The sequence below is a fragment of the Lactuca sativa genome, chromosome 2 (genome assembly GCF_002870075.4).
Source record: "Lactuca sativa cultivar Salinas chromosome 2, Lsat_Salinas_v11, whole genome shotgun sequence".
Taxonomy (NCBI): Eukaryota; Viridiplantae; Streptophyta; class Magnoliopsida; order Asterales; family Asteraceae; genus Lactuca; species Lactuca sativa.
In genome coordinates this window covers 43,143,010-43,168,436 of record NC_056624.2, presented here as the reverse complement: position 1 = coordinate 43,168,436, position 25,427 = coordinate 43,143,010, and the positions used below count along the sequence as shown (strand labels likewise).

The window sequence follows — 25,427 nt, the reverse complement described above, 5'->3', positions numbered from 1 at the left end:
GATCTTCACCTGTTACAAAGATTGAATTAATAGTCTAGTGCTTAGTGATGTTGTTTGTTTAGATTTGTTGAATTGTTACTACTCGTTAGAAATGGCACAAAACATTATTTCTTTTCATGCATTTTTCAAACAAGGTTTTATATATTCTTTTAATAATGAGAACGGTCCTATTTCTGCTTATAAAAATGGTATTTCTTATTTTGAAGATTTACCTTGTGATGGTGTGTATGATAATGTGATGTGTGTAGTCAATTTAGGAAATAGTGCATTTCAAATTGATCCGTCCAATGGTGCATAAAAACATGCTTGTGGGATTATCGTCCTGGATACTTTAACAAGAAACCCATTGAATAACTCCAAAAGGATGGAGTGTTGGAATCATTTGACCCAAGGTCGGATGATGGATGCGAATCTTCTCTTCTGGGTAAGATGACAAAATCACCCTTCATTAGATCTTGTGAAAGAGGTGAAAGTTTTTTTGACCTCATAAACACAGATGTGTGTAAGTCATTCAGATCCACCACAAGGGATGTAAATCGATCTTACGTGACTTTCACTGTTAATTATACCAGATATGGTTATATATACTTAATCAAGCATAAGTCAAAAAACTTTGAAAATTTCAAAGAGTTTAAACAAGAATTCGAGAATTAATTGGGAAGGAAGAGAAAGTTGCTCCGATCAGATAGATGCAGAGAGTATCTTACTATCAAGTTCCATGACTATCTCAAGAAATATGGAATGGCTTCATAATTGACACCTCCTAGGACACCACAACTTAATGGTGCGGCAAAGAGGTGCAATCGAACCTTGCTAGGCATGGTTCGTTCCATGATGAGTCAAGCTTCTCTTCCAATTTTGTTATGTTGGTATGCCATATAGAATGTTTCCCACATTCTTAATCTTGTCCAAAATATGAAGGTTTCCAAAACACCTCATGAAATGTGGACATGGAAAGTTCCCTCATTAGTACATATCAAGGTTAAGGGTTGTGCAGCTTTCATTAGACGAGAGAATCACGGCAAGCTTGAACCTTGAAGTCAGAGATGTATTTTCATTGGATACCCACATAAGTCCTTGGGATATTCGTTCTACAGACGTAGTGAGAACGTGGTCTTTGTAGTATGAAGAGGAGTATTTCGTGAGAGAGAGCTCATATGAAAAGAGGACAGTAGGAGTACCATTGATCTTGAAGAGATTCAAGAATCAAACGATAAAGGAACATCTGAAGACACTAGGGTTCAAACAGAGGAAGAGATTCCAATTAAACGTTTTGATGATTCATTACCTCTTAGGCATTACAATAAAGTTAGAATGCCACCTGGCTTGTATGGTTTCCATATCACTATAGATGGTGATATGTTTATCAGTGATAGTACACTGGTAAATTTGGATGAACCTAATAAATACAAGGAAGAAGAGGCAGGCCTTGAGGCTACTAAATGGAAACAACAAGATTAGGTCCATATATAAGAACCAAGTTTGTAATTCATTTGATAATATATCAGGTTGTAAGATAGTTTGGTGCAAATGGATCTTCAAGAAGAAGAACGACAAGGACGGAAAGGTACACACTTTCAAGGCTTGACTGGTTGTGAAGGGATTTACTCAAACCCCAGGTGTTGACTATGATGACCGCCTTCTCACAAGTGGCGAAGATAAAATCTACTAGGATCATGCTAGCCAAAGATGCGTTTCATGACTACAAAATTTGGCAGATGGATGTCAAAACCACTTTCCTTAATGGGAATTTGGCTGAGGATGTTTATGAGAGTCAGCTAAAGGGTTTTCTTGATGCAAAATTTCCCAATAGAGTGTGTATGCTTGAGAAATCCATCTATGGATTGAAATAAGCTTCTCGCAGATGGAATCTTTTTTTCGATGAGAAAGTCAAAGAGTTTGGTTTCTCTAGAAGTGAAGACGAGTCTGATATATATGTCAAAGATAGTGGGAGTATAGCCACCTTCCTAGTATTGTATGTTGATGACATGCTACTTATAGGAAATGACATTCCAACTTTGTAAGACGTTAAGTTTTGGCTTGGAATGTGTTTCGCTATGAAGGATCGAAAAGATGCTACTTATATTCTAGGGATAAGGATTCTAAGATATAGGAGTAAAAGACTAATTTGACTTATTCAAAGTGCATACTTGGAAAAGGTACTAAAACATATTAGTATGGAGAATTCCTAGAAAGGGGAATTGCTTATCCAGAGTAATACCAAACTGTGTAAGACTCAGAGTCCGAGTACTAATGCGTAGATAACAGTAATGAATTGGATTCCATATGCTTCCGCCATTGGATCGATCATGTGTGTTTTGGCATGTAGTCGCCCTGATATTTCGTTTCCTTGGAGCATGACCAGTCACTATCAGGGAAATCCAAGTAAAGCTCATTGCATACCAGTTAAGAATATTTTGATGTATCTGTGGAGGACTAAGGAATGGGTCCTAGTACATGGTGGCGGTGATACATTAATAGTAACTAGGTATAGCGATGCCAACATTCAAACAGGAAAAGACAACTTTTGTTCTCAATCTGGCTAAGTGATTACCTTAAATGGAGGAACAGTTACTTGAAAAATTCCAAAGAAGAGACAATCCTTAGTTCTACTTTTGAATCAGAGTACATCGCAGCTAGTTAAGCATCAAAGGAGGCAATTTGGTTAAAGAACTTCATCAGAGACCTTGGAGTTATTACATCCATTAAGGATCCGGTGGAAATTTTTTGTGATAATGAACGAGCGGTTGCCTTGACAAGGGAACCAAGAGATCATGGCAGATCAAGATATATCAATAGAAAATACCATTTCATCAGACATAGGGTAGAAGAAGGTCACCTTGTAGTGAAGACGTTATCGTTTGAAAAGAATCTTGCAGATCCACTACTAAAGGGTCTGAGTGGGGCTAAACATGTTTAACATGCTAGCAGTATTCGTCTGAAGATGATATTAGTTTTAGTAGTGAGATAGTTTGTTTTAAAATTGTATCAAAGAAAATGTAGTTGAATTTTTATGATTAAATAATAGAGAATTATTTATGATTTTGTTTACTATCTTTTGTCAATTGTTTATTATTGTGATTCATTTTGAATGTTTTACTTCTCGAATAATTCAATTACTCAAATTGCACAGTCGTTCATACTGTTGGAAGCAAGTAGTAAATTAAGACTATCATGAATTAGATTGTAGATTGTTTAAAGAGTTTAATACATAGAAATGGTATTGTTGTAATATTCATGAGTACTTTGAAATAGAGATTTATGTATTGGATTAACCCACGCTCAGAGAACTACTTCAAGTAATTTTTCATGAGTAATTCTGAAAAGATAATATGTTATAATGTTTAAACAGATATATATATATATATATATATATATATATATATATATATATATATATATATATATATATATATATATATATGAGTTGTGGTGTACAAGTCAGTTGCGCATTCATAATGCATCAACGCATTAGTAACTTGATTTTATAAAACACGTTGTTGTGCATGATTTGATTAGTAAATGGTGCAAGCATATAAGTCAAAGTTTATTTATTCCTTTTGCCCTAACGGGAAAAGCGATATCTTTGGGCTCATTGGTGATTTGGTGTTGACTTATAGTGTCGGGCCCGGACAGGACTAAATTGATATGTTCGATTAGAAGTTCTGTCATTACAAACCAGAAATCAGGAAAATGTATTGGAAAATGAGATTGATTCCATTCCATGTCTCATGTCTTAATGATATATTCCAGAACAGAGAATTATATGATCACTTATCTTAGGACACGTAACTGACTGGGTTATATATCGACAACGACTTTTGAAAGCTACAATTTGTTGATTAGTTTAGAAGTTATATTGGAAATTATAGTAATAGACACATAACTATAATTGGTATAAATTTGAATTGATAGGTAGCAAAGTCCTTTTGGGTTTCCCTCAAACCTAACAACTGGAGAGGATGACTTTTAGAGGGAGATGTTGATTTATTATTTGATTAATAAATCGAAATAAATAGTTTATTAATATATTATGAGAATAATATATTAATCATAAATATTAATATTTAATTAAAAATTAATCATAAAATAATTGGAATTAATTTTGGGATTAAATGAATTAATTAAAAATGTAGGCTCTAAAGTGAAATTGTTCAATTATTGAGAAAAAGAATCCAGAACCTTCAACTAAAAGGGTGGACGGTTTCTAGGGGATATTCTAGGATTTGTAGAATATCACATGTTGATAAATATGTACCTGGACAATTATTAATTTGAAATATTATTATTATATTCAGACTAGAGTTATCCAGGGCTTCCTTACTATAATATATATAGGCCTCTAGGCCATTGATTTTTGGCACTCATAATTACCCAAGGAATGGCCCAATTTCGGACCTCCTCCATCCTCTCTCCTCAATAACCTTCTTTCTAACTTGGGTGTGAACCATTAGAGGCATGACGCTTATGGTGCTTGCTTCCAAAGCTTCAACAACAGATGGATCATTGTTATTTGATTTAATAACAATAAGTTGTGTAATCCTAAACCCTTTTGTGTGATTTTCGAAAATAACCTAGGGTTTATAGGGTTCTTATTTTGATGTTCATAGTTATAGATTCAATAGTGAAAACATAGATGTTGTTTTAGGTTGCATGTACACTTAAGAGTTGTAAGTTTGTGTTGTAATATCCATAACCCATAATATTTTACCCCTAATTTTATTTCACCTCCTTCGGTATCTTTCAACCAATACAAGTCTATTTCACCCCGAGTCTATTTCAACTAGTTCAATATCTTTCAAGCGGTAAAAGTCTATTTCACCACGGTGTAACATTCCGATGATGAGGTATTTCTGTTTTTAACCCTAAGTTGGCTAGGGTTTCCTAAATGTTTTGTAATTATAATTTTAATTGTATAAAAAGAATAATTGAATTTTTTTTGGATCAATCCTATACCCTAATTTTCGAAAATTAGAGGGTATGGATTAGGATTAAATTAATTGTTTAATTTAATTGGATAATCCTTATTTGATTAAATGTAACTAATTAAATGTTAATTAATAGATAATTATTAATTGACTTAGTTTATTTCTAAAGTTAAATTAATTATTTAATTTTCAAAATTTAATTAGAAACCTTGTATTTCGAAATGGTTTTAAAATACAAACTTATACTACATGTAAAATAAAAAATTTAATTATTAATATATGTATAAGACTAAATTAATCGAACCGCTAGTACGCCTCATTCACGAATCTAGTCTAAACAGGGGTATAGGGAAACTTCCTATAAAATGGTAGTTGAATGGGTGTTCCCTCTCACCCACCGCTTCATTGATTAGTGGAGGGTCGTTATCCGAACGAGTTTGATAGGAAAATTAATTCTCATAGAAAGTATAATGATATTAAAAAGCAACTAAACCCTTTTATTTAAAATCCGAGTCTTAGGTACTTTAGGAAAATGTAAATTTGTATGCTAAACCATGAAATTGCACATTATACTTTATATTAGTTAGTGGAGCACGTGTGGTTAACTGACACACTAATAGTGACTATTAAAAGTAATAACGGGCATCTCAAAAAATATCATTGATTAATGGAGCATGTATGGTTAACTAACACATTAATATGATATGATAAATAACATCGAGAGTGCCAAAATAATTTGCATAGTTATTCACATCTTGTTTTTGATTCTCGGTATCCAAGTCACAAATTGAATAGCATAATCTCAGATTAAACATGCTATTGTATAGGTTCAATGAGTCTTAAAAGATCTAGGAATTTGACATAAATTAATTTCTTTCACATTTCGTTTTCTAATGGTGGAATTGGTGAATCGTCATTTACCTACCTTTAGAAAATTTACAATTAGATTACAACATCGCTTTTCTAAGTTGTGAATTTTTTAGTTACACCCAAGCCATAATATTTCATTTTTTGGTTGTTATATTAAGAATTGTTCTTATCTGACTAAAACTACCTTTTTTATATACGTCTACTAAAAATGATGCATCTGGTTCATGCTTCTCCTACTATAGATTTTCGTAGATGAACATGTGTTCGAAGGTGACATTGTATGGCACCAACTACAAGGAATAGATGTGCAACATCAAAATGGCCCTTCGTTTTGAGGACAAGGAGTATGTACTTTAGAAAGAACTGAGTGAAACTGAAGAAAGAAAGGCCACTCCTGAAGAAATAGCCTCCTACAAGAAACACTACCCTGATCCCACTAAAGTTGCTTGCATCATCGTAGCCATCATGACTCCTGAGCTGCAAAGATTCTAAGAGGATTATTGGTCATACGAGATGAACAAGGACCATATAGAACAGTACCATAAGCGAGCTCTTCGAGAAAAGTACAATGTGGTAAAGTCCCTCTTAGAAAGCAAAAAGAAAGATGGAGAATTTGTTAGCATCTATGTGCAAAGGATTCAACAATACGTGGATCTCCTTGTTTGGCTAAAGTTGCACTTTGATGAGGAGTTGGATATTGATATAATCTTGAACTCCTTACCTAGTTTTTTTGATCAGTTCATCTTGACCTATCATCTGAACAAAAATGAGACCACCTTAGCTCATTTGCACAACCTCGTGCGAACAAATGAAGCACGGATGAAGGGAAAGAGTATTGCCTCCACTCCTGCTAGTGCTCCCGTTCTGGCTATTGGTCAAGGGAAAGGGGAAAATAGGAAACGTCCTTGAAAACAGAACTGAAAACAGAACTGAAAGGGGAAAGTGATGAACCCAAAGGTAAGTCGAATTCTGATGCTCCCCCTGTCTCTAATCCCAAAAAGGCTACTTGCTTTTATTGTAACGACAAAGGGAGTTGGAAACGAAGTTTCCCAAAGTATCTGTAAGATATTAAAGATAGCAAGGTGAATCCAACTTCTACAAGTATATACAATATCTTATATAATAACGCATTATCTTCTCTTTCTTGGGTCCTTGATATAGTACGTGGATTTCACATTTTTTTTTATCATTTTCAGGGGTTAAGATAAAACGAGGAGGTGGAGTATATTAGAATGAACTTGATCATGAGGAATAGGCGATCTTCACCTGTTACAAAGATTGAAGTTGATAGTCTAATGCTTAGTGATGTTATTTGTTTAGATTTGTTGAATTGTTACTACTCGTTACAAATGGCACAAAACATTATTTCTTTTCATGTATTTTTCAAACAAGGTTTTATATATTCTTTTAATAATGAGAAAGGTCCTATTTCTGCTTATAAAAATGGTATTTTTTATTTTGAAGATTTAGCTTGTGATGGTGTGTATGATAATGTGATGTGTGTAGTCAATTTAGGAAATAGTGTATTTCGAATTGATCCGTCCAATGGTATAGAGAAAGCACGCTTGTGGGATTATTGTCTTGGATACGTTAACAAGAAACACATTGCCCAACTCCAAAAGGATGGAGTGTTGGAATCATTTGACCTAAAGGATGGAGTGTTGGAATCTTGTGAAAAAGGTGAAGGTTTGTTGGCCCTCACACATACAAATGTGTTTAAGACCATCAGATCCACCACAAGGGATGTAAATCGATTCTATGTGACTTTCACTGATAATTATAGCAGATATGGTCATATCTACTTAATCAAGCGTAAGTCAGAAACCTTTGAAAAGTTCAAAGAGTTTAAACGTGAATTCGAGAATCACTTGGGAAGGAAGAGAAAGATGCTCCGATCGGATAGAGGCAAAGAGTGTCTTAGTATCAAGTTCCATGATTATCTCATGGAACGTGGAATAGTTTCATAATTGACACCTCCTAGGATACCGCAACTTAATGGTGTGGCAGAGAGGTGCAATCGAACCTTGTTAGGCATGGTTCGTTCCATGATGAGTCAAGCTTCTCTTCCAATTTTGTTATGTGGGTATGCCATATAGAATGTTGCCCACATTCTTAATCTTGTCCTCACTAAGAAGGTTGCCAAAACACCTCATGAAATGTGGACATGGAAAGTTCCCTCATTAGCACACATCAAGGTTAGGGGTTGTGAAGCTTTCGTTAGACGAGAGACTCACGACAAGCTTGAACCTTGAAGTATGAGATGTATTTTCAATGGATACCCACATAAGTCCTTGGGATATTTGTTCTATAGACCTAGTGAGAACGTGGTCTTTGTAGTATGAAGAGGAGTCTTTCGCGAGAGAGAGAGCTCATATGAAAAGATGGCATTAGGAGTAGCATTGATCTTGAAGAGATTCAAGAATCAAACGATAAAGGAACATCTGAAGATGCTAGGGTTCAAACAGAGGAATAGATTCCAATTAAACCTTTCGATGATTCATTACCTCTTAGGTATTCCAATAAAGTTAGAATGCCACCTGGCTTCTATGGTTTCCATATTACTACAGATAGTGATATGTTTATTGGTGATAGTAAACTAGTAAATTTATATGAACCAAATAACTACAAGGAAACAAAGGCAAGCCCTGAGGCTACCAAATGGAAACCCTACTATTGTTTTGAACTTTTCAAAACAATAGTAGGGTTTTATAATTTAACATTTCTAAATTAAACTTTTAATCAACTTTTAAATTCTAAAACTTGAGGGCAAGTTTTGAAACATTTCAAAACATTAGGGTTTAACTTATTTAAATTTCAGAAACAAAACTTTTAAGTTCAAATTTAAACTATAAAACCTAAAGGGATTAATTTGAAACTTTTTTCCAAACGTTGTCAAGAATATTCTAGATCACATAATTCAAATAAGGCAATTAACAATTAATTGGTGGTTATCTAATTTGACCTAGTCCAAATTCTTGCAAGATAATTCACCAAATAATTCAAATAATTAAATCTAATCATATAAGGAAAAGAGAATCACCCAATATCATAAAAATCTGATTTATATCAATAAAAAACGTTTTGGTAACTATCCTATAGCCAAAGAAGCACAAAATCCCGATTTTCCCTCTTTCTGACCAGCTGACTCGTCGAGTCAGGCATGGACCCGACGAGTTCACCATGAACTCAGAGAGTTCATCTATGGATTCGACGAGTTTAGCCCCCATAAACCCTAAATTTCGATCATTAAGCAAGGATAATTTACAATAGCATCAAATACATCAAACAAACAGCCACGTCTCTAATACCACTGATGGGTTTTGAGCAAAACATCATTCCTATGGTGTACATGCAAACCTAATAGCTTTTGGATATAATTTGTCTAATGGTCATGTATTTGAATATCCAAAGCTATAAACCCTAGATCTAGCATACAATTAATCATATTAACATAAGATTGGGGTTTAAATCTTACCTTGATTATTATGTAGTAATAACAATCTCAAATCCTCCTTTGTAATGACTTTCGAAAGCTTAGAGTCACAAGTGTCACTCCTCTAATGGCTCACAAACACCTAGAGCAAGAGGATGAAGAATGAGAAGAGAGGAGACACCCAAAAACGTGTAGAAACCATAAGGAATTAGTTGGCCACGTTTTTGGTGCCCTAGGGGTCCTTAAATGGTGAGGCTATTAGGGTTATCTAACAAGGAAACCCTAATTTGATTGCTTAGGCCCTAAGAAACCCATGGACTCCCTACTTAGAGGCCTTGGACGATTTCTAATGGGTTTCCCCATAGAATTCATCCACTCCATTCTCTATGGAGTCCATTAGCCCAATATTCAACTATCACACAATTGACAGATCTAGTCCCTTTTATTTAATTAATGTCTTTTAATCAGAAAATTAATTATTATTAATTCTTGACTAATATTAATTAAACAATATGATTTCTCCTTTAATATATTATTCTCATAATATATTAATAAATGATAATTAATCATCTCTCTCCATAATTCATCCTATCAAGTTCCTTTGGTGAAGGCAACCCAAAAGGACCATGCACCATCGGGCCAAGTACATACCAAAATAGTTATGGACTTAGACAATAATCCAACAATACATTGATAGTAACTAGGTATAGTGATGCCAACATTCAAACAGACAAAGACAACTTTTCTCATTCTGGCTAGGTGATTACCTTAAATGGAGGAACAGTTGCTTGGAAAATTCCAAGCAAGAGACAGTGCTTAGCTCTACTTGTGAATCAGAGTACATTGCAGCTAGTGAATCATCCAAGGAGGCAATTTGGTTGAAGAACTTCATCAAAGACCTTGGAGTTATTACATCCATTAAGGATCAAATGGAAATTTTTTGTGATAATGAACGAGCGGTTGCCTTGACAAGGGAACCAAGAGATCATGGCAGATCAAGACATATCAATAGAAAATACCATTTCATCAGACATAGGGTAGAAGAAGGTCACCTCATAGTGAAGACGTTATCGTTTGAAAATAATCTTGCAGATCCACTGCTAAAGGGTCTGAGTAGGGCTAAACACGTTTAACATGCTAGCAGCATTGGTCTGAAGATGATATTAGTTTTAGTAGTGAGATAGTTAGTTTTAAACTTGTAACAAAGTAAATGTAGTTGAATTTTTATGATTAAATAATAGAGAATTACTTTTGAGTTTGTTTACTATCTTTTGTCAATTATTTATTATTGTGTTTCTTTTTTAATGTTTTACTTCCCGAATAATTCGATTATTCAAATTCCATAGTCGTTCATACTTTTGGAAGCAAGTAGTGAATTAAGACAATCATGAATTAGATTGTAGATTGTTTAAAGAGTTCAATACATAGAAATGGTATTGCTGCAATTTGGCATCCCCATTTTCACGGCCAGAAAAGACCGATTTTGTTTATGCATTATAAAAATCAGAGTACTTCTTTTAATAAAAATGTCGCGGAATTTGTTCCCAGAAAAACATGATAAATAAGTTATCAAATCATTTTCGAAAAAATGTATTTTTATTCATTTAAAACATTTGGGATGTCATCGTCAATACATAAGCATAAGCATAAACAGAACTTACATTCATTTACACTAGTGATCTACATCTCTTTTAAATCTCTCAGTGCAAAGTAGCTTCATATCGACACCTGTGACACAAATAAGCTGGAGTGGGTCAGGTTGGGAAACCTGGTGAGTACATAGGGTTTTCAACCCACAATAATATAATTATTATATTTAAACATCAAACAATCAACCCAATTACCCAACCCCATTATCTTCTTTGATATTCCTTAAAGAATTATCTTAAGGGTCATCTCCTATATCATATTTACCTCTCATCTTTTTACCACACATTTCCTTATATACTCGTTCCTAAGGCATGAATACGTAGTTACAACGTCGTGTGAACTCGTAATTCATAGTAAGGGTTAGACTATCATCACATGAATATACAGTAACAACATCACCTGGACTCATAATTCATCACCTACAGGTTATAAATCTACAGGTGTTTCCACGGGTTGTCTAGAATAGTCTGTGGTCGCCATCTATACTCTAGTAGATGACTACATCTCCAAATTGTCGGACAATGTTATAGTATCTTTCATCCTACATCACCGCTTCATCATCACCTATCCATCACCTAATTATCATCACCTTCCTATCATCACCTATCTCTCATCATTTTATTTCATCACATACCTGTTGGATTAGTGTCTAGGTCCATAACTATTTTGGTATGTACTTGACCCGATTATGAGCATGGTCCTTTTGGGTTGCCTTCACCATAGCAATATGTAGGATGAATTAAGGAGATAAAGGTTTAATTATGATTTATTAATATATTATAAGAATAATATATTAAAGAAGAAATCATATTATTTAATTAATATTAGTCAAGAATTAATTAAGAGTTAATTTAGTGACTAAAAGAGATTGATTAAATTAAGGGGACTGATATTGTAATTATAAGATAGTTGCAAAGTTTCATTATGTTTAATTAATAGTTAGCCAGAAATAAATCAGAATTAATTTTGGGGTTAAAAGTATTAATTATAAAGTGCAGGGACTAGTTTGCAATTATCAGATTGTTGAGTAGAAAGCTCCAGAACCTCCTTAGAAGGAGGTGGACGAAACCTATAGGGAAACCCTAAGGATTTCGTCCAAGGGGTTTTAAATAAGGCCCTTGGGTTTGCTTAGGCCCTAAGCAAAGGAGCATTAGGGTTTTCCCTAAACCCTAGATCCCTCAGCTATATAAGGAGCCTCCCAGCTCCTAAAATCGGCCACACCTACCTTGGAAGAAACCCTTGGCATAAAATTGCATAATCTCTCTCTCTCTGTCTCTCTCTCTCTCTGTCTCTCTCTCTCTCTCCCCCCCCCCTTCTAGTTTCCTTCTTGCTAGTTCTTGGGTGTGATTACATTAGAGGCATTACATTTGTGGTGCTAAGCTTCCAAGAAGATCCAAATCAAGATCAAGAGGTTTGTCAATTGTTTGCTATAACAATTGAAAGGTATGTGACTCCTAAACCCTAGTTTGTTATTTTCGAAAATAGCCTCTCTCCTCTAGGGTTCTTGTCTTGCAATTCAAAGTTATATGTTCAATAATTATAACATAGATCCAAAGTGGGTTGCATGTGAACTTAGGAATTGTTTTTTTCTAGTTTATTTGTTTTTTCCTAAAACCCATCATTAATATGTTAAGAATAAAAATAAGCATCGAAAATAAACGTTAGATAAACTGATATTTAAGAATGAAGTAGTAGTGGTTGAAACAAAGATTCTGAAGATATAAAGAATACCGAAATCCAAGTTATAACGAAGAAATTATGACCTGTCGAAGTTTTGCGACAGAACTGACACAACGTTGTGTGACGTAAAAATGAATTTACGATAAAGTGATTTTTTGCCTTAGCAATCTAAATGAAAGTGGTAGTATTCATTAAACCGAGAGCGTGCATAAAAAGAACGCTCAAATCTGACTTCATATGAGGAAGTTATGATCTTTCTAAGTTTCAGTATAACAGTATGCAGCCCGAAACTCGAATTTTAGATCGAGTGATTTTTAGTTGAAACAACCTAAACAAGAATCGAATATCTCTTCGTTAGTAGTTTTACGATAAAAGGAGAAACGAAAACGGGCGTCGGATGAAAAAGTTATGAATTTTTAACGGACTTTTCTTGTCCCGGCCTGTTGAAAATATAACTTTAACATTTATATCAAAATTAGCCGTCGGAGTCTAAATGAAAGTCGTAGAGCATAGTCTCACCTACGCGTGCATATAAAGAACGTCAAAAACGAATCTCATATGTGAATGTTACGAATTTTTGAAGATTGAAAATTAAGAGTACGCCCAGCGTACTCATGTACTCGGTCTGAAGTTGGCCACGTCGCCTACTCATTCGCATGATAGACACGTGTTCATAGCCTTGACGTGTATAGGCTGATCCCTTCGTACACCTAGTGTACTCGATGTACCCCCAGCGTACTGTGTGAAGAGGGAGTACGCCCAACGCACTCTAAAGTTACGCCCAACGTAACTTTAGTATTCAACCCTTATAAATAGAAAGCAAGACCTCCGGGTTTTTGTTTACAAAGTCTATTCTCTCTCACTCGCTACTACTTCTCTTGCTACATTTAACCCCCTAAAGTCCCGGTATCATACCCGACACCCGAAGCAAGTCTCGAAACCCCCAAAGTCTCCAAGAAAAAGAGTTTGTCGAGTCGAAACTCTGCCCATGTGGAGCCCGGTTTTTTAGAAAACACCCCGGTTTCATCTGAAATATTATTTTAAGAGACAAGGTGCTACCCGATTACCGTCATATCAGGTGAGAGTATAGTCACTTTCATATTACACATAGATATGATGTATTTTCTACAAAATATGTGCTATGTCTAATTATATTGTTTGTTTATTTGAGATAGATGTTGAATAGTTGTTTATACAAGTTTTAAACTGTATATGTATTTTTATCTAAAAATATGTTCGGTAGAACATGGGTAGATGAAATAGTTGATGTATGTTAAAATGATGAGAGGCCTCGATATTGTTATTGTTTCAGTTATCTAGCGTAGTATAGACGACGACCACGAACATTTCTAGATAGTCCAGTGGAACGCTAGCAGGCTCGCAACCTGTAGGTGTTTGTGAACTTAGTGTTCAATGGTATACTCCATCCCCCACATGGTTTCCTTATTTGACATAAATTGCTAAGGATTCCCTAAAGCGGTGTTGTCACCCCGATGAAAATCCTTAGTCTAGGTCCCTTATGAAAGGTGTTTTACGGACGTAAAGTGAGGATAACGGGAACAAGTAATCATATATGTGGGTTGAAAACCACTTATGCTCACCATGCTAGGTCCACAGGGTTATTGTTGTTTGATGAAATTAATAAATTTATTTTTGGTTGTTGAAAATTAATAAATTTATTATTTGGGGGTTGAAAACCATATATGCTCACCAGGCTCCCAAGCCTGACCCACTCAACTTTCTGTATTACAAGTAGTGGACCCCGAGCATAGTTGGATGATGACGAGGGATTTTTGGAATACAGGTCAGTAGTTGTAAATAACTGTTGTAAGGCTTATAATACACAATTTTATGCTTTTGGTATGTATCAAAACATGACATCCCGAGGTTTTGTTATATAATGAAAATATATTTCTTTAAGGAATGCTTTGATAAATTTTTATTACATTTTGTTTTGGGAACAAATTCTGCAACATCTTTTGGAAAATTACTCTGATTTTTTTTAAAAGCATAAACTAAATCGGTATTTTCTGGCCAAGATAAATGGGGATGTCACAGTTGGTATCAGAACATTAGTTTATGCAAACTAGGAATTTGTAGGATTTCTAGACTTAAACATAGAATGCTAAGTGATGATCGTGAGATGAGTGTCTACCATATTTTAGACACGAGCATTAGTATATTCTAGGAAAGATGCCTAAAATGATTTTCTGTGCTAAAAGCTATATGTTTGCCATATATGCCATTATTTGTTCGGATCTATGGTCTGTTGCCGACCAGATCTGGAAATGTTATGTGTTTAGGATTCTAAGCGTACGACTACAATATTAGAACTAGCATGTAAACGTTTGGGAGTAATAAGGAGAATTTAAATATATGTTGTGAATAAAGATCTAAATTCGCCTAATTTGGTGTACATATCAAATAGCAAAAACCCGAAGTGGAGCTCGAAATGCAAATAGAAACCAACAACCTCAACCCCAAATGGTGGAATAGGTGTCGATAGCAGGAGCAACACCAGAACCCATCACCATGGAAGGTGTACAAGCCATGATTCAAGAAATGATGGCTGAACAAAGGGGGGAAAAGAGGAAACTATTGTTAAACAACAGGAGTGTACCTTTTAATGCCTGTTGAACAACCTGCATTAAATGATAGACGGTCAGAGGATGGAAATTACAGCTATACTGTCAGTCAAGCAGAACCTATACTGGTAGAAAGGAATAACTCGGAAAGTGCAATCAACAAAGATGGGCATATGTATAAGAATTTATTGGGTGCCAAACTGCCAAGTCTTGCCGAAAGCCCAAAACCTGTTGAGATTATGGACTGAATCTCCGAAATAGAATGGTATTTGAAAGCTGCAACTGTAGTAACAAGTAGGAAACTAATTTCACGATCAGAGAACTAAAGACCAAAGTTTTAAATTGGCGGAAGTTACTTGTAGACACGATGCCACATGGAGAAGCCCTAAAAGTTTCTTGGGAAATGTTTTTTGAGCATTTAAAGATGCAGTACTGCTCAGAGATAGATCTAATAGATCTAAACAATGAATTTCAGAACTTGAAGAAAGGGAAAATAAGCAAAGACAACTATGATACTGCGTCTACTGAAAAGATGAAGTTATTTCCATACTTAGTGCCAACTAAACTCTCAAAAATTGAAAGGTTCGCAAACGGACTGTGATGGCCCAACGGTCAAGATGGCAACTATTTTGAAGGTTGTAGTCCGAACAGCTAAAAATGTGGAAACCCAGTTAAAAGAAAGGTGTCATGAAAAGCCAGAGGTTGGTGAGAAAAGAAAGTTCGATGGATTATCGAGGTCTAATAAGAAAAATAAATTGTTGAAGTCTGATTCAAGAGGAAGAAGAGGCGAAGCAGAATGGTGTGATAAATGTAAGAAGAAACATGTTCGGAAATATGCCGAGGAGGTCACTTGTTTTAAATGTGGAAAGACAGGCACTATGCCAGCAAGTGCGCAACCAACAAAAGGTTGTGTTATGAATGCCATGAAGAAGGTCACATTTTAATGGATTGCTCGAAGAAGAAAGAGGCAACGAAGACCAATCTCCCATAAAAGCCAAAATCCAGAGCTTTCCAATTGACATTCGAAGCCGCAATGGATACAACAAATGTTGCTTTAGGTACCTTTCTATTAAATAGATTGCCTGCTAATTTTTTGTTTGATTCCGGAGCGAATTATTGCTTTATATCACACAAATTTGGTGAAAGACTACCTATAAAAAACCTAGATGATGCCCTAATTGTACAAGTTGATAGTGGCAAATTCAAACCTGTTAGAGATTATATTAGGAATATCGTCATCAACCTGAATAGAAACGAATTCCAAGAGAAGCTGTTACCCATCGACTTAAATGGTTTCGACATTGTTTTGGGGATGGATTGGCTTAGCACCAATGATGCCAAAATATTGTGCAAGAAAACGATAGTAAGGGTAAACCCTCCTGGAAAAGAGTCGTTTATGGTATACGGAGATAAGCACAAAGTAAATTCAGGAATCATTTCCCTAATGAAATCCAGCAAATGCTTATCTAAAGGATGCGCCTCATACTTGGCATTCGAGATCGATGTTAAGAAGGAGAAAAATGATATGCAAAGTATACAAGTGGTGTGTGAATATCCGGAAATTTTTCCCGCAAATCTTCATGGATTGTCCCCTGATAGACAAGTGGAGTTTAGAATAGACTTGTTACCACGAACAACACCAATAGCAAAAGCCCCATATCGATTAGCACCGACACAGATGAAGGAGCTTATGACGCAACTTCAGGAACTATTGGACAATGGTTTTATTAGACCTAGTTCATTACCCTGGGGAGCTCCGGTGTTATTCGTGAAGAAGAAAGATGGGAGCATGAGAATGTGCATACATTACAGAAAGCTGAACAAGGCAACAATAAAGAACAAGTACCCGTTGCAAAGGATTGATGACCTGTTCGATCAGTTGCAATGTTCAAGTTATTCCTTAAAGATCGACCTTAGGTCAGGATATCATCAGCTAAAGGTAAGAGAGCAGGATATTGAGAAGACTACATTCAGAACAAGATATGGACACTACGAGTTTTTGGTTATGTCATTTGCACTAACCAATGCTCCAACAACCTTCATGGATTTATTGAATAGGGTTTGTAAACCATTACTCGATAAATCTGTGATAGTGTTCATAGACGACATTTTGATTTACTCGAAAATTCAGGAGGAGCATGGCAGACACTTGCGAGAAGTGTTAGAAGTATTAAAAACGGAGAAGTTGTATGCAAAGTTCTCCAAATGTGATTTTTGGATTCAAGAAGTCCAGTTTTTGGGTTATGTGGTTAACCAAGAAGGGATTATGATTGACCCAACTAAGATTGAAGCTATAACAAAGTGGGAACAACCAAAGAGTCCTACGGAGATCCAAAGCTTTCTAGGATTAGCCGGATATTACCGAAGGCTTATCCAAGGCTTTTTCTTCGATATCTTCTCGATTGACAGCTTTGACCCATAAGTAGCTACTTGTACTTGGAGTGAGAAGAATAAGGAAACATTCAAGAAGCTAAAGAAGAAATTATGCGATGTACCGATTCTTTCTCTACCTGATGGAGTTGAAGACTTCGCAGTGTATAGCGACGTGTCGGGAGTCGGTTTGGGATGTGTTCCAACTCAAAGAGAAAGGGTGATAGCACATGCATCTCGACAATTAAAAGGGCATGAAAAGAACTACCCTACTCATGATTTGGATTTGGCAACAGTAGTATTTTTCCTAAAGATATTGAGACATTAACCACTAAGCATCTATTTGATCTTTGCATGGAAGGGATTTGTCGTATTGAACTTGAAAGAGGATATTGTGTACTACTTTCTCTTGAGCTTACCAAAAGATTGGAAGAGCTTCAAATTGATGAATTCAGGTAGGTACAACCTAAAATTTTGAAAGAAAGTGATAAATTCTACAATGGTTCTTTCGATAACTCCTCTAAAGAAGATTAATTTTGACATCATACGATAGGGGGAGATTGTAATGTCACACCTTATGATCTGATGAGTCAAACACTCTATACGTTGATTGCCAACACCAACGCCTCAAGCCTTATCAACGCCAGCATGTAGTTAGTGATCTAATGTAATCAAAGTATATTAGGTAATTATATGGATATGTATAGAATAGATAGCAGATCCAATATCTTGGTGATAAAGATCGGTTCTTATTATGGATTAGATACAATCCCTTGATTGAAGGGATATACTACTTTCGTTTAGTATATATTCAACATTAAGGTGAAATCATAATGTAATCGTCTTGGTGACCGTTTATGTGACAACTGTTTTCTTTGTTAAAACAACTCCTTTCTTGGTGAAAGACAACTTTGTGATTATTTCGTGCTCTTTACTTTTTTTGTTCTTTATTTTGTTTAGTTAGTTTGTTCTTGTTCATTATATTTGAAGTGTATCTGATCGATACAAACATTCATATATATATATATATATATATATATATATATATATATATATATATATATATATATATATATATATATATATATATATATATATATAAACAGACACACACTGAGTATGAAACCCATATACTACACATGTTAAATAATAAAAGATAATTTTCAACGTGTAAATTTTATGCATTTTTTAAAGTAGTAATGCTTCAAAGTAAATACCACCGAAATGGTGAATAAATATATAATTTATTCATAAGTATGTTGTTATTTTTAATTTATATGTAAAGTTATTTTAAAACATTCACAATGTTGTTTAAGTCAAGATTAATGGTAAAATAAATATATTTTGCGATGAAATATAAAATTTAAAAGAAAATAATAAAAAAACATATACAATCATTAATGACAATATGATTGTTTTATTTATAATTAGAAAGTAAGGTAATATATTGTGTTAAAAAGATATTTGCAAACAGTTTATGTTTTTAAACATGATTAACACATGTTACACCAAATATATATAAATGATAGCTGGTAAAATTACAATAAATAAATAAATGGTCTTGTTTAACTAATATTTAAAGTAAATTTGCATATAAACAAACTGATTCAAGTGTTTGAAAACACATTGCTTATATTTAATTTACCATTAGCTATACATTATTTTTTCATAAATTCTAGATGATAAACTTAAATCACAGAAATGGTCTTCACTTACGTTGTAGAAAATTTACACAAATAATATTTGTTCTAAAAATTACAAAACTAGTCATTATTACAAAAATTAGGCAGCAAATGTACTTAAATGGTGACCGATTAAATTCATTACATAAATAATATATGAAAAAACAGCAAAGTTATTGTCTATAGAGCCTTAAATTTAGAAAGTTTAAATTGGAAAGAACATGTAGAAATCTTAAATATAATTAATATTATTAGATGACATTTAAATAAACTTGAAAAACACAACAACTTGACAAACGAATAATAAATAATTCGAAAAACTAGAAAGTAACAAATGTTCAGTTGCATGAGTAGATGACATATGACAAAAAAAGTTCTTGATTTCATATAATTCAAGAGTAGATACATAAGGTTAGGTTATTTTATGGACAACAATTTTTTTTTGGATGAATGGATCAATAAGAATTCAGAAAAATAACAAAGTTGGACCAATTACTTATTGAAATTTCCATAATTATATTAAATTAATTAGCTAATTTGTTTTGAAAAAAAACCGCCAAAAAGGTATTTTAGTATTTTTGACGAGAATTATAAAAAAAAAAAAAATCAGATTTGTAGGGATTTCGCCGAAAATCAAGGGTTTTTTTTTTTTTTGAGGTAATTCAATTGTATTCTAAAAGAATACTTTCGAGAAAAATATATTTCCTGAAAAAATATGTTTATGAGTATCTTGAATAATAACAACGTTTTTAATACATATTATGATTAAATACTCATTTGTTATTTGACAATATTTAAAAATCAAGGTCCAAAAGTAAAAAAAATTAAAAAAAAAATAAAAAAAGCAAAAAACAAAAAAACAAATTACCATCATATATTCTATAAGAATACAATTCTTTATAGTTAGTCATTTTTAAAATAATTTTTATTCTATAAGAATACAATGTCATTCTTGAAAATTTCCATCCTATAAGAATACAATACGATTCTTGAAAGAATCTTCAATTGTCATTCTTCTTTCTGGTTTAGTAGCTTCTACCTTCTATTATACTTTGACTTGGTGGTGTGGTGAAGAACGGAGTGGCTCCAGATGATACATGATTTTCATTCTAAAAGGAGATGCATATTCTGAAAGGAGATGAATATTGTGAAAAAATATGCTGATAATGCATTTCAATCTTCATCTCCATCTCGATCTGTGGTAATACATCACTACCTCCGTATCATTTCTTATAGCACCACATCAAAGATCATCCATCTTTGGTTTGACATCTTTCAATCTATTCCAAGAATTATGTTAGAACTGACCAAAAATAGAATATGCAGTGAATTTCTTATGGATATTAAAAAAAGAATATGCAGTGAATTTCTTATGGATATTAAAAAAAGAATATGCAAAGAATTTGTTATGCTTATTAAAAATATTCTGATAGAATTTCTCATACATTATAGTATTGGAACATTTCTTTAGGATGTGGAAAACAAAAACAAGTACCACCTTGAATGACACCCATGATAAAATCAAACGAGATAACAAAAAGTGGGAAATTATTTCTTTGTCAAGTAAAAACGTAATAATTGAATGAAAGAAAAAAAAAACCAATCACAATAAAAGAAAAAAAATATTCCACACTAAATTCCACATACTATGTATTTTATCCAAATTCAACTCATATCTTTTTCACTTTTTATATATTATTGTATCCTCTTTTCAACGACAATACTCTTTTTCATTAGAAAAAATTGCAACATCTAGTTAAAACTTATTACAAAAAATACATGACATAAAAAATATATGTTTCCTATTCTTAATGAAAAAGATGATCGAATTTATATAATTCTATGTTTGATCACCGACTTTCCACTTACTTCTTGACAAGAAAACACAAACTTTCACATTGCCTAGAATCACCAACACAAGAACTTACATATTTATGCTATAAATTGATGATGCAATTTAGATGAGTTACATATTTATGCTATAAACTGATGATGCAATTTAGATGAGGTAAATGTATTAAAAATTATAAATCCGGTTTTGAAAGCTCAACTCAATGTAAAGTAGCGAATGGCCCAAATGAAACAACAATGTCAATTTACCATGAATAAAAGAGGGAAATATCAACAAATCAATCGCTAAAAACCTTAATAAAAAAACACACAAAACCTTAAACATACTTCAATTAAAATCGAAACATTATCATCAAAGTGGTAGAGGGCTGCCGGAGGCGGCAATGTTAATATCGGAAGATTTGATAGTGGCGTTGGGGAGGTAGAGGGATTGTCAGAGGTGCCCTTCGTTGGTGTTGGTGGCCGACGGAAATGGATTTTCCGGAAGAAGCGGTCTTGAAAAAAGTAGAGGACTTTTTAGAAAATGATTGCAATTTTACAGGGATATGTTGAGATTCTATTTTTTGAATTTATTAAATATATATGTAATATTACTAATCTACCTTCACTTATTAAATTAAAGGTTTATTTTTTCTAAATCCATATTGTTTCCAATGGTCTCACTATAATTGTTCATCCACATACATGTCAAATTCCTAATTGTAACTTTAGATGTTAAAATGCTAAAAATAGTAGTGATGATGGGCAAAAGGTAAATACATACCGTGCTCAAGCACATGAACGGTCACAAATATCTATGATAATAATTAGAAAATGTTGTTCGTCATCTTAAAGAATAATTCAAATGTGAAAACATATAACAAAATTAGAATCTAACTATTTTAACAAGTGGCCAGACTTCTTCTTGTTATGTACCAAGGACAGCTTGAAATCGAAGCTTTAATCTCTTGAACTCCTCTTTGTCTTTGAACTTATCAACAATTTGATACTGAGTAGTACTGAACATCATCTTGTTTATTGGAAAGTCCAACTTATTCAAATCGTAATTTTCTATTGCATAGATTTTCTTCGGAACTTTCTCAAAGTCATGCATTTCGCCATAAAAACCCATTTCCTCAATATTCTGATAGCTATACAGCTTCTTTGGATCACCCTTATATGAACCTGGAGGATCACTTTCACGAAGTTCAAGAATAATCTGTATATGCCTTTGTTTGTCCATCTCTTTTTCTATAACAACTTTCTTCTCCTCTTTTGAAAGCTCAACTCTTACATCTTTTCCTTTACCTTTATCTTCTTTAGTAGAATTGGGTTTTGAACTTTAACTTGATCCTCCAATTACAATTCCTTTTGTCATAGGCTTTGTTGTTGTTGTTGTAGACAATATTGGATCAGTCTTCTTAGGCATTGTCAGTAGACGCTGAGTAGTTAAAACCTTTCCAACTACCTTCGCATCTTCACCTGCTTTTCTAGCTTTTCCAGAACCTACTTCGCCTTTTGTTATGCCACCACTCTTGCTTTCTCCCCGTTGCACCCCTGTGACAACAGGTGGGGCATCCATTGTCATAAAATTTGCAAACCTCGTAAGTGGAGCCAAGTCATTGTGAATGGCTGACTCTAGAAAGCAAAACTTCTGTGTTAAAAACTCAAGAGTGAGTAATGAAATGACGAATATCCAAACTTTCATATTTAATCCTTTAATTCTCCCAGCAAGTGGCAACATTCCCAAAACTTGTAGCATCCACCTCAGACTTCTTATCAAGTTTCGGAGCCATGGAGTTATACCAATGAACCACTTTCATTACTGCCTCGGCAATTATATCAAACTTCTTGAGAAGAGAAGAATAATTGTTAATCAAATCCTGAATTTCCTTTTCCATATCATCCCTCAACTCTTCAATTTATCTATTCACATATTCTCGAACAGTTTTCACATCTTGAATGAACATAACATGTCTTTCCCGCGTAACATTCTTCAACTCTTTAAGTTCTCCCTTAACGAATCAGATTGAGCTTTTATCCTTAACTCATTGTTATGGTCAAATCTAATCAAGTTTATTCTGAATTCGATGCTCTTGAGCGTTCAGCATCACATCCACCTTTATGCCAGAAACTGAATGTTTACCCCCTGCATCTGCTTGTAATTGTAGTAGTGACTTAAGAATCCTGTTCAAAATCTTAAATTGCTTCCCGGACATCAACATGTGATCAGGTATGTTTTCTTCTTCAGAATCAAATTCAATATCAGCAAATGAACCCATGAATTTACCATCATCAGTTTCATCATCGTTAATTGTTTTTAACCTTATGTAGATTGGGATGGGGATAAGGAAGTAATGGGCTGTTGCATGTGTTTGATGAACAAGATGCGGAAAAAAAGAACAAACACAAATAATGAAGATATGTCAAATGATCACTCGATTTATTCAATTATGAAGAAAAAATTACACTTTAAGGAATAAGAATCTAACTCTACAAGAAACCTCACAACATGGTGGCTACACTTTTCCACACTCTTAACCATAATAGTGAATACATGACTATTTATAGAGAAAAGACAAGTCTTGGTCATTTAACCTAAACTTCATGAAGGGGGGCCATTGCCATCATCCATGGAGTACTTTGAAACCCTACAATCTCCCCCTCAATGTATGGAATGGATGAAAATGCTGTTGGGTTTTGAGCAATCTAACACTTCCTAAGTGTGCATGCAACCCTAATAAACCTTGGATCTATGTTTGTCTAAATACATGCAAAATAATAATTTTCCAAGGTTTATAACCTATCTAACATGGCATGGGGAACATTTCAACATAAAAGAGTTAGAAGAGATTACATACCTTTTGTTGTGTTGGGTTCTTAGGAGTTTGAGGGCCAAGCACCAATAGTGTGAATGCCTCAAATGGAATCACAAACACCACAAACTCTTGGAAAACTTTGAGAGAGTATATACACCTTGTATAAATCGGCCATACACATGCACACACACACTAGATCACTAGCTTTCTCTTAGGCTATCTTAGGCTCTCTTTCATGCTCCATAAGCATGCTTATATAGTATGCATGGTTAGGGTGAAACCCTAATAACCCATGTCTTTTCCTATTCCAAGGATCCATGGGTTAAAAGCTCCATGGATCATCCATGGACTTCCACATAAGCCTAGCCCATTAACAAATGAGTATTAGCCCACACTATATAAAACAAATAGCCCATAATTTAATTAGTATTCCTTTTAATCTCTAAATTAATCCATAATTAATTTAAGACTAAAACTAATTAAATAACGTAACTTTATATTAATATATTATAACTCATAATATATTAATAAACATATGTGTATAACTCTCATAAAATTATCCATAATAGTTTGGATGAGATGCAACCCAAATGGACCATGCCGGTCGGGTCAAGTATATACCAAATAAGTTATGGACTTAGACACCTTATCCAACAGACTCCCACTTGGATAAGTCTAATAACTATATTTGCCTATAACTTCAGGAACCAACCAACAATCGTAGCTCTCGAAAACTCCCTCGAACAATGAAGACTCTGTCGAACTATGAAGCGCCATTTTAGATAAGTGATCACATAATCCTCTGTTCTCATGATATCAGCCGGACAAACACATGGAACTACGTCGTACTTATTGTCCAGCAGTTTGTTTCCCGATTTTCGATTTGTTTGACAAAGAACTTAATCGAACACATCAATTCAGTTCTGACCGGCCGGTACATAGGTCACAACAAAATCATCGAGGGGCCCAGATATCGCTTCTATTTCTAGAAGGAACAGATAAACTTCGACTCATATGCTTGTTCTACTACTTGTTGATTTGTACACAAAGGCACGTTTTATAACATCAAGTTACTGATGCGTTTACGTGCAATCAATGCACAACCAACTCATAGGTAACAACTCATATCTCTAGGTTTGAAGATTTATATGATATTATCGTCTCACGATCACTCGAGATAAATTCCATGAAGTGATACAAGTGAGCGTGGGTTTATTCCAATACTCATAAATTATGAGTACTCATGAATGTTGTAGCAACCATTGCCATGACTAAACTCATTTAGCCATCTACAAACCCGATTCATGACAGTCTTGATTCATACCTACTTCCAACATATGAACGACTGTGGAGTGTTTAAATAACTTAGTCATCCGGAAAGAATAACCTAGCTATTTTGGAAGTCAAAACATGCAAAGTGAAATACAATAATAATCGAATCTAATATGGTCTCAGAACCCTTTTGAATATAAATAAAACCACCTTTTATTTATCACCATATTGATTACACATTATTCAATGTTTCAAATAATCAACTTAAGACTTGAATAAAAAAAAAAACAGTCGTCCCATGCTCCTAG

General features: G+C 34.0%; 1 protein-coding gene across 1 annotated transcript; it reads left to right on the top strand.

Annotated features, from left to right (window-relative positions):
• Window positions 1-6,311: 6,311 nt before the first annotated feature.
• LOC111903647 (uncharacterized) lies at window positions 6,312-6,707 on the top strand. Its single transcript, XM_023899400.1, has one exon. It carries the CDS (start codon window positions 6,312-6,314, stop codon window positions 6,705-6,707), a length of 396 nt encoding a protein of 131 aa, XP_023755168.1.
• Window positions 6,708-25,427: the final 18,720 nt, after the last annotated feature.

What these genes read in the sequence shown, in the direction of transcription:
- LOC111903647 (XM_023899400.1), top strand. Translation starts at nt 6,312, where the DNA reads ATGAACAAGGACCATATAGAACAGTACCATAAGCGAGCTCTTCGAGAA.